The sequence below is a fragment of the Schistocerca gregaria genome, chromosome 2, assembly GCF_023897955.1.
Source record: "Schistocerca gregaria isolate iqSchGreg1 chromosome 2, iqSchGreg1.2, whole genome shotgun sequence".
Classification (NCBI taxonomy): Eukaryota; Metazoa; Arthropoda; class Insecta; order Orthoptera; family Acrididae; genus Schistocerca; species Schistocerca gregaria.
Window position 1 is genome coordinate 269,852,926 of NC_064921.1, and position 13,957 is coordinate 269,866,882.

Consider the following 13,957-nt stretch of genomic DNA (forward strand, 5'->3'; position numbering starts at 1 on the left):
CGGTCCTAGGCGCTACAGTCTGGAACCGCGCGACCTCTACGATCGCACGTTCGAATCCTGCCTCGGGCATGGATGTGTGTGATGTTCTTAGGTTAGTTAGGTTTAAGTAGTTCTAAGTTCTAGGGGACTGATGACCTCAGAAGTTAAGTCCCATAATGCTCAGAGCCATTTGAACCATTTTTTGTAACATATAAATTACTAGTTAACAAGTTTGGAAAAAAATTATAACACGAAAATACACTGGAAAAAATTTGGAAAAAGCGATTCGTGCTCTGAAATCACGTTATGTACCGCTTAATTTAGATAACGCCAGTTAGCAGGTATTGAACAGAATTGGGAAGAAGAAGAGTTTGTGGCATAACTTGGCTAGAAGAAGGGATCGGTTGGTAGGACATGTTCTGAGGCATCAAGAGATCACCAATTTAGTATTGGAGGGCAGTGTGTAGGGTAAAGATCGTAGAGGGATACCAAGAGATGAATACACTAAGCAGATTCAGAAGGATGTAGGTTGCAGTAGGTACTGGGAGATAAATAAACTTGCACAGGATAGAGTAGCATGGAAAGCTGCATCAAACCAGTCTCAGGAGTGAGGACCACAACAACAACAACAGCCAGCAAAAACCTGGCAAGAGGCTTCCGGACCGTCAGCTTAAGTGTTAAAAATACGCAGTAAAATGACTTGAATGAGATCACTTGAAAAGTTCACAAAAACTGTTTTACAGAGGGCGATGCAAAACCAGTATGGTAAATAAGAGAATAGCCTTTTCACACATAAATTATGACATTGGGACTGTAACTGAATGCTCACCGTAGTTCGCAGGATGCAAGAACATAATAACCGTCCAATCAATAGCTGTGATAGATTGAGCATATTCACCAATCGCCCTCGTGTTCAATCCTTTGGAACTGGGTGACAGGAAAGCAACCCGGCACCACAGTGATCACAAACTTCTTTGGGATAATCCAAAGTCAAGTTGGTGTCCAAGCAACACACCGAAACAACGTCTACACTGATCTGGCCGACGCATCCCAAATGCAGCTGCAAACCAAAGACCTTATCGGGCACGACGTCACGGCACTACGTACCCACTGTCGCCACACAGACAGCTAGACACCGATCACAGAGAGTACAACCGTCCCCATGGTCGCGCTTAAATCGACCTAATTGTCACTGCGCTTCCTCTGGGGCTGGATAATCGCACTGACTATACCACCGCCAATTATGCTACCAACCAGGGGGATACTGAATCGCGCTACGATAAACCTGCATGACATTATTCTCCCTCAACTTTATTTGCCTTTCCAAATTTCTTTTTGCTTTCCACTAGTTCTCATTACTGCAGTCTCAGTGTACAGACTTAACATCTGAGATCATCAGTCCCCTAGAACTTAGAACTACTTAAACCTAACTAACCTAAGGACATCACACACATCCATGCCCGAGGCAGGATTCGAACCTGCGATCGTAGCGGTCGCGCGGTTCCTAACTGAAGCGCCTAGAACCACTCGGCCACAGCAACCGACACTACTGCTTCCTTTCCACGTCTTTCCCCTCTTATAACTGCAGCCTTGGTTATATACAAATTGTAGATAACATTTCTTTCCCTGTGTTTTATCCATGCTACCTTAAGAATTTCTAATATGTATTCCAGTCAACATTGTAGAAAGCTTTCTCCGAATATAGAAATGCTGTGAACATACGTTTGCCTTTCTCTATTCTTTCTTCTGAAATAAGTCGTAGGGTCAGTACTGCAGTGATTAACCCCTTATTTCTCCAGAACCCAAATTGGTGGTGGTGGTGGTGGTTAGTGTTTAACGTCCCGTCGACAACGAGGTCATTAGAGACGGAGCGCAAGTTCGGGTTAGGGAAGGACTGGGAAGGAAATCGGCCGTGCCCTTTCAAAGGAACCATCCCGGCTTTTTCCTGAAACGATTTAGGGAAATCACGGAAAACGTAAATCAGGATGGCTGGAGACGGGATTGAACCGTCGTCCTCCCGAATGCGAACCCAAATTGGTGCTCATCGAGGTAAGCCTCCACCAGTCTTCTGTGTAGCATGATTTACCAGAATCTGTGAAATGACGAGCCACAGATAACATTCACGGCATGAGGTACAAATATACAGACGAAAAAAGTTCCCAAAACCAAGAAGGAGTTGTGCAACATATACGAAAGTTGGCAGTCGTATGTCTACATTTGGAAGTTGATGTCTATTCAACTTTCAATTCAGTCACATAAAATTGGCGCTAATAGCGACCTATGAGGATGCAATCAGGTTTACTTTAAACACACGCTGCAACGGTCGTGAGTTTTAGTTACCTTTGAGATTGGACGTGGTGAGTTAATGTTAGTCAAGAATGTCTTTAAGACGACAAAGACGCAATTTCAGCACTTCACTGAGTTTGAACGAGGTCGTGTAATCTCGCTACGAGGAGCTAGTTTTTCCTTCTGCGATATCGCAGGAAGACTTGGCAGGAATGTAGCCACTGTACGTGATTTCTGGCAGCGATAGTCGCGAGAATGTACGCTCTGGACGGCCACCTGGCACGACCGTGAGGGAAGACCATCGTGTTCGATGTATGGGTCTGGACCGTCGTACTGGATCTGCAGCAGCAATTTGAGCAGCAGTTGGTAACATAGTGACACAATGGACCGTTGCAAATCAGTTACTTCAAGGACAGCTCCGAGCCAGAAGCCCTGTAGCTGACCTCAGACCACCGTCATTTGCGACTTCAATGGTGTTCATTGAAGGGCAGGAAGAGGCCTGTTGTGTTTCCTGATGAATGTCGATTCTGCCTCAGTGTCAGTGATGGCCATGTGTTGGTTAGTAGGAAGCTGGTTGAAGGCCTGCAATCAACCTGTCTACGTGCTAGACCCACTGGACCTACACTCGGAATTATGGCTATGGGTGCGATTTCGTATGACAGCAGGAGTATTCTCGCGGCTATCCCACGACCCTGACTGCAAGTTTGTACGTCAGTCTGGTCTTTCGCCCTTTTGATGTCATTCATGAAGAGTATTCCAAGGGGTGTTTTACAGCAGAATAATGGTCGCCCACATACCGCTCTGTAACCCAACATGCTCTACAGAGTGTCGACATGTTGCCATGGCTTGTTCGATAACCAGATCTGTCTCCAATTGAGCACCTATGGGACATCAGTGGACGGTAACTCCAGCGTCATCCACAAACAGCGTTAATCGTTCCTATGTTGACCAACCAAGTGTAACAGGCATGGAACTCCATTGCAGAAACTGACATCCGGAATCTGCACAACACAATGAACGCAGTTTTGCATACTTGTATTCAACTTTCTAGCGATTACGCCGGATATTAATGTTCCAGCATTTCAAATTTTCAATGGCTTTTCTCGCAATGTTAATCGCTCAAGTAAGTTACCTAGATAAATTTATTCCAGGAACTTCATTACTCTAGATTCATTATTTTTTGATGTTGCGTTTTTTCCGTGAGTGCATAAGCCTACTGATACTAGCGAAAACTTGTACCATGTACCCATCTAGACACGCCAGCAGGAAGATGAAAGAACTGATCATTGTGCCTTTTCTTTGTCAAAGCTTGCCCAGCTTTTGATATTTCGGTACATCTTCTACCCGTAGAGTCTCTGGATATAATTCTTCAGGATTCCCCAGCGATCTGTTGACATCTCGACGTGTGTGGTGTTCTTCCGGGTATGGCGTTATCCATGCACAATATCCACTTTATTAATGGTCTGCTCGCTTTAGTTTTGGCTTACCTAGCGGCGCGCTACGATACTTTGGTGCGATGATTTCAGTTTGTATCAGAACTGACGACATATGCCTGCGAAAAACAAAAATTGCCAACATAACTTCATTTTTTAGTGGTGATAAGCCTTGGCAGAGCCAGTCCTAACAAAACTCTACCATCTGGTGATCAAGATGTATTTCGTCATACTTCAGACGAAGAAGAATATAATACCGTCAGACTTCAAGAAGAATATAATAATTCCAATCCCAAAGAAATCAGGTGTTGACAGATGGGAAAATTACCTAACTAACAGTTTAATACGTCACAGGTGCAAAATATTAACGCGAATTCTTTACAGACGAATGGAAAAACTGTAGAAGCCGACGTCGAGGAAGATCAATTTGGATTCCGTAGAAATGTTTGAACACGTGTGGCAATACTGCCCTTCGACTTATGTTAGAAAATAGATTAAGGAAAGGCAAACCTACGTTTCTAGCATTTGTAGACTTAGAGAAAGCTTTTGACAATGGAATACTCTCTTTCAAATTCTGAAGGTGGCAGGGGTAAAATACAGGGAGCGAAAGGCTATTTACAATTTGTACAGCAACCAGATGGCAGTTATAGGAATCGAGGGACACAAAAAGGAAGCAGTGGTTGAGAAGGGAGTGAGACAGGGTTATAGCCTCTCCCCAATGTTATTCAATCTCTATATGTGCAAGCAGTAAAGGAAACAAAAGAAAAATTCGGGGTAGGTATTAAAATCCACGGAGAATAAATAAAAACTTTGAGGTTCGCCGATGACATTGTAATTCTGTCAGAGACAGCAAAGGACTTGCAAGAGCAGTTGAACGGAATGGACAGTGTCTTGAAAGGAGGGTATAAGATGAAAATCAACAAAAGGAAAACAAGGATAATGGAATGTAGTCGAATTAAGTCTGGTGATGCTGAGGGAATTAGATTAGGAAATGAGACACTTAAAGTAGTAAAGGAGTTTTGCTATTTGGGGAGCAAAATAACTGATGATGGTCGAAGTAGAGAGGATATAAAATGTAGACTGGCAATGGCAAGGAAAGAGTTTCTGAAGAAGAGGAATTTGTTAACATCGAATATAGATTTAAGTGTCAGGAAGTCGTTTCTGGAAGTATTTGTACGGAGTGTAGCCATGTACGGAGGTGAAACGTGGACGATAAATTGTTTGGACAAGAAGAGAATAGAAGCTTTCGAAATGTGGTGCTACAGAAGAATGCTGAAGATTAGATGGGTAGATCACGTAACTAATGAGGAGGTATTGAATAGGATTGGGGAGAAGAGGAGTTTGTGGCACAACTTGACTAGAAGAAGGGATCGGTTGGTAGGACATGTTCTGAGGCATCAAGGGATCACCAATTTAGTATTGGAGGGCAGTGTGGAGGGTAAAGATCGTAGAGGGAGACCAAGAGATGAATACTCTAAGCAGATTCAGAAGGATGTAGGCTGCAGTAGGTACTGGGAGATGAAGAAGCTTGCACAGGATAGAGTAGCATGGAGAGCTGCATCAAACCAGTCTCAGGACTGAAGACAACAACAACAATTAAAGCTACACGGTTGCTCCTCGCATTATGCTGTTCCAGGATGTTCGAGCCTCGGGCAACGTGCGAGTGCTCGGAGGCGCAAATGGAGCTGATACAGGCTCTGGAGCGGCGGGACCTGTCCGCCTTCCGCGAGCTACTGGCCCGGCCTGACGTCGACCCAGACCACTGGTACGGCCGGCCCTACAAGGGCACCTGCCTCATGATCGCCTGCTCCGAGCCGGGCGCGGAGCCCTTCGTCGTCGAGCTCATCAAGGCCGGCGCCAGCCGCCACTGCTACCCCCGCCACAGCACCGCGTCGGCGCCGCGGCCGTCAACCTTGTCCCTGCATTCGGTGAGCGCGCAGCTCCGTTCAGAAGTCAATGAAGTTCGTCGCAAACAGCCTTATTGTTCCAGCCTCCGGTTCCTTCCGTGAAAATTATTTTCCCCCAAAAGAAACTGATCTGATACACCTCTATCAGTGTTTGAGGAAATAACTTCCACAGCTGGAAATGCCGCGCTAATTAAAATAGTTCGGGATATTATAGGTTATCGGCGCTAAGGAATGTCTTGCGAAATAATACTGGAAACTTTGTCTGATAATTGCCTCGAACAATTAGTCCAAATATCCATACGTGAAAGAAATATTCCAGACCTGTGGTCGTCAAACTTTTTTGCTTACTAGCCAATATTGACCATTGTAGAGCGAAATCTCGGGCCGCATAGGGAGGAGGGGAAGGCGAGGGTGCGGAAGTGACCACTCAGAGAGACAATCAATTTTCACCAAACTATAGTTACTGATGGAAGCTTACACGTTTTAAATCTACGTGCTATAAGGTATCCTAGCAAATATTTCCAAGTGCCAAATAAAAAATATATTCATTTCTATTTCTTCAGTTAAAATGTGATATACACTTTCAGATGAAATATGGCAAGCGCGAGCAATTTCATGCACTTTCAATAGGTGATCCTCGAAGACCATTTTGTAAACTTTTACAATGATTTCTCGAGTAGCCGACCACTGCGCGAATCATTATCTAATCTCTCCCGACCAAATTTAAATGTCAACTTGGCAACATGGCTTGAGCCCAGTATCAAGGAGCAGAGTCCCCCAGTTTATTCTGGAAATCGGCACGAACGTCCTTTGCTTTCATTCCTTTCTTCGCGAAGTACTTAATCACTGCTCAAATCTCGTTTTTTTTTTCATCTTCGCAAATCACTACGTGGGAACAACAGCAGAGCCTCGTCACCGCCACAGCTCTCTTCCAAGAGCACTGACGTGGCATGTGTTTCCAGGCAACAGTCTAATGAATATCACGCGAACAACTCGTTGTGCTGACCTCTAGTGGTGATTCCGAGAACTTTTCAAACCACCCTCGTATTAGCCTGCTGAAGGTACTAGTACAGCATATATTTATCCCAGAGAGATCTCAGTCAGTGTTTTCTGCATTCGAGACATAAAAAACTGGACTAGCACTTCGTATGTTTGTCACGAAGGAACCAGTAGATACTTTCACTGACAGATTCTGGACGTTCCAAACTTTTTCAGCAGTATGTTCCAGTGAGAGGACACAGCTTGTGATCGTGACTCTGATATCACTTCGGATAAGTTTCGACAGAATATTCACTGTTCATCAAACAACACAGCACATTCTACGAAGCAGTACAAAATCAGGAAAATTTATAGTTGTAGATGTTGACACATCAGACATTCTGGACTTTAGAGGTTGGTGGACAAAATATTGTAAGAAGACGACAGTTTCTGAAGAAACAAGGTACAAGTTAAGATGTGCCAGATGTTAACTTTGCACTCACCAGTTCCTTTCACTTTGTTTCGTCGAGTGACGGAGTTGGGTTCATAAAACGCTCGACATGTATCAACGAATTAGTGAGCCAAGATTCATCATGGCCCATCAGCGAGAACCTGTACCTCCTCCAACAAACCCCGCCTACCCAGCAGGATCGGTGCCAATTAGAGTGCAAAAAATTCAAGGCGCAGAAAAGATGTAGCTGTATGTTCCAAGTGAGCGTACGCAATTCTACGAGGAACTTTTGAGCTGGACTACTGACAGTAGTACAGCACAAGACGATGACTGAGAAACAGTTCATCACAAGTGGAAAGGATTGAGTTTTATGTACCTTTCTAATATTTCTAAATGTTTCTTTTACCTGTTTAAAGGTATTATGTACATTCTCTGTGGCTTAGAATCGTTTTTGTAACATTTAATTCACTAACGTGGCCAAATATCAACATTTTGTTCTGTCTGCTTCCTATGAGACCATTTTTTTAAAGGGCAGATGTTTTCACATTTTAAATATACATAACATTGTATGTATTTGTATTCACTTAACAGTTAATATATATACGAATCAAGGGGCACCTATACTACTGTCTCATACGAGCAAACTTTCTTATTTCCTGGAATTTTTCTTACAAAACAGTTTTTTTAGTTTCCCACTAAGTTGGTTTTCTTGACTTACGCCCTTTTTAAAAAGACCGATTCATTTTCGCATTTGTAAACATTTAAAGAAAACTGCCAAGCTTTCGAAGTTTCAAATTTTATCAAGATCCGGTTGAATATTCGTGTAACTTTTTTCTAGACTGTACTTCATTATAGATAATTGCTTCATCCGTAAAAATAACAACATGAACAGCAAGGGTAACTCAAGTCCCTGAGGCACATCCGAAGTTACTTCGACATCTGCTGATGAGTCTGCATCTATGAAAATATCCTGCATACTACCTACCAAGAAATCCTCAATCCAGTCACAAATTTCGCTTGATGCCCCATACTGTGGCACTTTTTGTTACAAGTGCAGGTGTGGTACTGAGTCAAATGCTTTTCGGAAATCGAGAAATACGGCAGGCATCTATCTGACTGCCTTGATCCATGGCTTTAGAATGTTATGTGAGAAACGTGTGAGTTAGGTTTCACATGATCGACGTTTTTGGAATATGTGCTGCGTGGTATGTAAGTTATTCTGTTCAAGATAGCTGATCATATTTGAGCTCAGAATGAGTTACACGACTCTACAACAAATGAATGAAAAGGGTATTGGGTGGCAGTTTCGTGTATCACTTTTGATAGCCTTCCTGCATATGACTGTGACTCGTACTTTCTTCCAAGTACTTGGTACAGTTTCTTGTTGAGAGATCTACAGTAGATTACGCCTAAAAAAGAGGGGCTAACTCAGCCGCAAATTCAGTATATAATCAATGTTCTGAAGATTACATCGAGTCCTAGAGCTTTATTCAATCTTCAAGATTTTTGGTGTTTCTCAACAACACTGACACCAACATCTGTGTCACTCATCTCTGCAGTGGTGCGCAATACCCTTGTTTTTTAATTTGTAAAGGAACATTTGAAAATGGACTTCAGAGTTTCTGCTTTTGTTTTTCTACACTCAGTTTCAGTCCCTGCCTCGTCCATGAGTGTCTGGACACTAACTTTGGTACCTCTAACAGCCTTTACATGTTACCAGAAATTCTTTGGGTTTTCATGAGAAATATTTCGATAATATTCTTGTGCTGTAGTCGTTCAAGGCTTCACACATTGTCCTCTTGACAGCCAAAGGCGTTTCATTCAGCATCTATGTATAATCCCATACTTCATTTTAGACTTAAAATGCAGTAGTCTCCGTTTATTTCGAAGTTTCTTTGCAGCAACTGTATACCACGGCGGTTCCCTACCGTTATGAACTGTTCTACTAGGTACTTAGGTGCATGGTCAATTACTCTTCTAAATCTGAGCCACAGTTCTTCTACTTGTCTCTCTTCAGAGCTAAATGTTTAAAGAGTTTATTACTGATATATGACAAGCAAGTGGACTGCAAAGTATGTATGTACATGCAGATATTACGCGATAGTCGAATGAATTTCTTGGAGAATCCCAGTGTTTCGTCCCAACTTAGAAAGGAAATCTTCAAAGAGGTTGTAGCTTCCATGTACGTCCGATTCACACCCTGGCTCACTACTCACTGCAATAAAATTTCGTTACCGCGTGTTCCCGTGAAGAGGAGTGATGTTACATATTTTCAAAACTCGAGCGCAATTCGCCATTGTTAGCTGCTGTCATATTCTATTCCTATCGCCGAATACTGGAAAGAGCTGTACAAATTTTCTTCGCCACAGGAATACAAATATCATGTAATTTCACATCATAGGCCTTACGACTGGATTTGTTGGCATGTTTAATAACATCAAAATCCGAAAACAACTCAGAAATTGAAAAGCTATAAGAGATATATGTAGGGCAAGCTGATAACTAAAAAATGATGAGGTTGCCACTCTGGAATAAATAAAAACATCTACCCTAAAAGATTGGCAAGAAGCTCACACAAAACAAAACATATTGTTGAACTTTCGACTGTTATATCATATGGCATCATCATCTTTAAGTGACAACGTCAGCTTTTGATGACTGATAACAACAGGGCACTAATTACACTTCCTGACAAAAAAAGTGAAGCACCCAAAGACATGGTCAGATGTCAATCTAACTTCGTACACATACACGCCATCGGCGGGTATGTAAATGATTCAAATTGCAATTCTTTCTGACAGGTAGAACGGCCACTGGCATAGGCTCACCATACTTTTTTTTTTATTCAACCGTGGACAAATTACCATATTTTATCTAAGTCCAACCCATGACGTACTTTTGAAATTAGAGCAGTTTACGGAAACGCCATTGTTGCTGTCATTACACAATTTCAAAACTTTGTTTTCCTGTTGCAGGTTAACATTAAACACAGACTCTCTTTTGCCCACAGCTAAATGATGAGAGAAAATACGAGCAGGGGTAAAAATGATCAAAAACTTGTAAATGAGTTACTTCACACACGAAAACAACATAAACCCACTTTCTCTGGTTTGTTGTAAATGACTAAGCGAAAGTTACGGAACCTTAGCCACGCCCTCCCGTTAACGTCAGCACTTGCTCCAAGATTGGCTGAGAGTCATGACCGTAAAAGAATCTTTCAAAACGCAATGTCAAACATACACGTCTAAAATTAAAAAAAAATACTTGTCAGTCATAAAATTCTCAGACAATAGGCATTTTTGCAACCCTGGACAGCACTAAAAAAAACCAGGACTGTCCAGGCTTACACTAGACGTGTAGTCAGCCTTCACTAGAGTGCACTAGTGTTAGCATTGTTACCTGGCCTGCTGGAGCATATACGGGGCGTGAACAGCGTCAGATCCTGAGTGATCACTGGTAAGGACATGCGGATGCCACGTATCGTGTGAGATAATGTTACCAGCACCCGACAAGGTTTGTAAGGAGCCGCATTATGGATCTCGATTTGGCCGGCTAGTCGAACACTAGGGACATTCGGATATCACACTGGCCCGATATTGGACTGCTTGAGAACTTGAGAGCAAGCACACTTGTCAAGGTTCCGGTCAATCGCATCTGACTACCACAATGGAGTATCAGTGTATTGTGCACCAAGCACATCATAATCCCTTCATATCTGCACCTGCCAACCGAGAACAAGTACTGTGTTGGACGCTCTGCAACATTCTGTCATGCTACACCATCGGTCAGAGACTAGCAACAGCTGGACGTGGGAATCCCATGCACTGGCTGCCATTTAGACCACAAAGAAAAAGGGTGCACTTGGATTATTACCTTGACTGGGAAGGATGGACTGTTGATCAATGACATCGCACTGTGTTCAGTTATAAATCGTGTTTCTGCTCTATCCCAAATGACCAGCATCAGTGAGTAAGGTGGTGGCCTAAGGAGAGATCCCACTCTTCCGATGCTTTAGTGACGTGAGCACTAGCACTGACAGCTTCACGAGCAGCAGTGATTGAGCAATGCCACTCTTATCTGTCACTTCAGTGCATGGATGTAACAGTCTTCTTTGTTAAGGCGGTCTCCAAACACATAGACCCACAGTGTGTGTCTCATAATAATAGGACGATAGTGTAACTGTAATACAGTGCGTAAAAAGCAGTTGCAGGTCCTAAATTTCTCATTTAAATCAGCCCTATAAGCGCAATTTTTAGAAAAACTGATATTATTTCTGAAATAAATGGAGTATTTTCTGTATTTGTCTATCTGACAGTGTCCCTACGTTAAATTTATTACACGTCCTGCGTACATTCTACTGGAATATGGAAACTGAACATGTCTAAAAATTTTATGTAAATACATATCTGCTTAAAAGACAATAAAGTAGTGAAAGGAATGATTTAACGTTTCATCCTTTTGGGCAGATTCGGAACCACATCAAACGAATGCGAACTCTGAACTTATGACAATATACGGTGTGAATCACCTAAAACTTGCACTGTAAACATTGCGGAAATGGAAAGTACTATTGATGCGCAGTTTTCACTGAATGGATTGGTAGTCGGGGTCTCGTACTGTTAACCAATCAAGAGCTTGAAATAATACTTAGAAAGTCTATTTTTGTGGGAACATACACTTTTTTAAATGGAACAATATCTATTGATATGAACAAAGTAAAAGTAGGACAAATCAGAATGTTAGTGATGTTTGTTGCAGGATTACAGTGCGAGTCACTTACGAGCTATCGCACTTCGAAAAGTTCCCATACCGACATTTATACTATATCTGTGGTAGCACATACTGTAGAACAACATAAATGCATAAACTAGTGATGTGGATTATGATCAGTAAGGAGAAAACTGACCATCACAATTTGTGTTCAAAAAGACCACCGGCAGCGGCAATACACGCTTCTAGTCTGGTATGGAACGACTACTGCATATGTGTTAGCATTTCAGCAGATATGTCCAAGCAGGTTGCAATAATATGTCGTTACATACCATTGGGTGTAGTTGGTACGTCCTCGTAGAAACCCCCCCCCCCCCCCCCCCAGGGTGCTCACGGTTCTTTCGTGAGTTGGTGCATGGTACAAACTGGGCCCTGAGCTATTGCAGCCCATTCTTCCTTCCCAGGCTTCATTTCCTTACCCTGCCCTTCCCTCCCGATCCTCCCTCCTTTGCTGCCCCTCCTTCCCCTTCCTCGGTGTTCTTATTTATCTCGTCCATGCTATGCACCTGGTTCCCTTTTTTGTTTACAATTTTGTTCCTCCTGCCTATTCTTTTTCATCCTTTTTAGGGTTTAGGTTCCCGCTTGTTACACAAGACCTCAACTTCTAAATTTTCTGTTTTTAGTGTGACCCATTTGTGGAAGAACTCCCTCCCTAGCGTCTCCGGTGTGGATTCCCTCCCTCCCCCCCCCCCCCCCACTTTCCTCTCTTCCTTCTCACGCCGTAGCCCCCCTTCATCCCGCTACCAGCACATGCATCCAGTCCGTGTAGTGGGGTTGTTACGTACCCATCTTGCTGAGCCTCCTGACAACACAGAGATCACACTTATGATGCCTGAGCTGTTCCTTCCTCATGTATACCAAGGAATGGTTGCTTGTCTTTTGGGAGCACCGGAACTCTTGCACTGGCCGATGTGCCAGGTGGCCCTTGCTGCGGCTGGGTGGCGCCAATGGGGAGAGCCCCTAACCGGAATGAGCGGTATCAGGGCAGATGCTTGGCCCACGAAGTGTATCCAGCTGCAAAAATCTGGCCTTTCTCAAGTGGCTGTCTCTTTGAATGATGATCTCTGAATGATACTTCATATGACCCGGCAGCCTTCCCTTCCCTTCAAAATGGTTCAAGTGGCTCTGAGCACTATGGGACACGACATCTGAGATCATCAGTCCCCTAGAACTTAGAACTACTTAAACCTAACTAACCTATGGACATCACACACATCCATGCCCGAGGCAGGATTCGAACCTGCGACCGTGGCGTCCCTTCCCTTGCTCCACAATGGGAGGAGGCCCAAGCTTGGGATTTGGGATGAAACACTTTCCTCATTACCTTGTTTGTACTAGGACAGACGGGGACACATTCACCACCACAATGCTATTGTCTAATGTGGAGAATATTGAGGACAAGTTTGGTGCAGTGGAGTCTCTCAGTAAGATGTGGTCGGGCTCCCTTTTGATCAAAGCCACTTCTGCTGTCCAATCTTCAGCTCTTCGTGCTTGTGATCATCTTGGCAATGTTCCAGTGCCTATTACCCCTCACCAGTCTCTGAATATCGTCCAGAGAGTGATTTTTCATAGAGATCTCATCCTGCAAACTGGTGAAGAATTCCAGGCTTATCTGGAGTGACACGGTGTTCATTTTTGTTGATGTGTGCAACAAAGTCATAAAGACAACTGCACCGTTACTGGCACCTTTATTCTGGCTTTTGAGGGCTTGAGCAAGTGAGAAGGGCAAGGTTATGTGCCACAGATGTGAAGTGAAGCCATATACCCCGACCCACCACCCATGAGGTGCTTTCAGTGCTTGTGTTTTGGGCATATGCCTTATGCTGTATGGCAGAACCTCTGTGTGGCAGTGTGGACACCCGATCTATGAGTGAAGCCCCTGTTTTTCACCACCTGTGAATGTCAATTGTCATGACCGCCACTCTCCTCGCTTGCCAGATTGTCCAGCGTAAAAGAGAGAAAAGAATATCCAAGAGGACAAGTCTGTGCATCACTTGTCTTATGCAGAGACTAACCAAAAATGTGACAGACTCCACCCATTATCACTTTCTTCATCCTTTTCCTCTGTTACATCCTTTCCCCCTCCTACTTCTTCCTCACTCTAGCCCCATCTCCCCTCCTCTCCCCTGCAATTCCCAGTATCTTTCCTCTGG

The 13,957-nt window shown here is 43.4% G+C and overlaps 1 protein-coding gene across 1 annotated transcript in view; it reads left to right on the plus strand.

Moving 5' to 3' along the window:
• LOC126336860 (uncharacterized) overlaps positions 1–13,957 on the plus strand; it is a 94,036-nt gene that overhangs the window by 73,572 nt on the left and 6,507 nt on the right. The window contains exon 2 of the mRNA XM_050000955.1: positions 5,335–5,626. Coding sequence (XP_049856912.1) covers positions 5,336–5,626 — 291 coding nt within the window. The 5' untranslated portion in view covers position 5,335. The remainder of the gene's footprint in view (positions 1–5,334; positions 5,627–13,957) is intronic.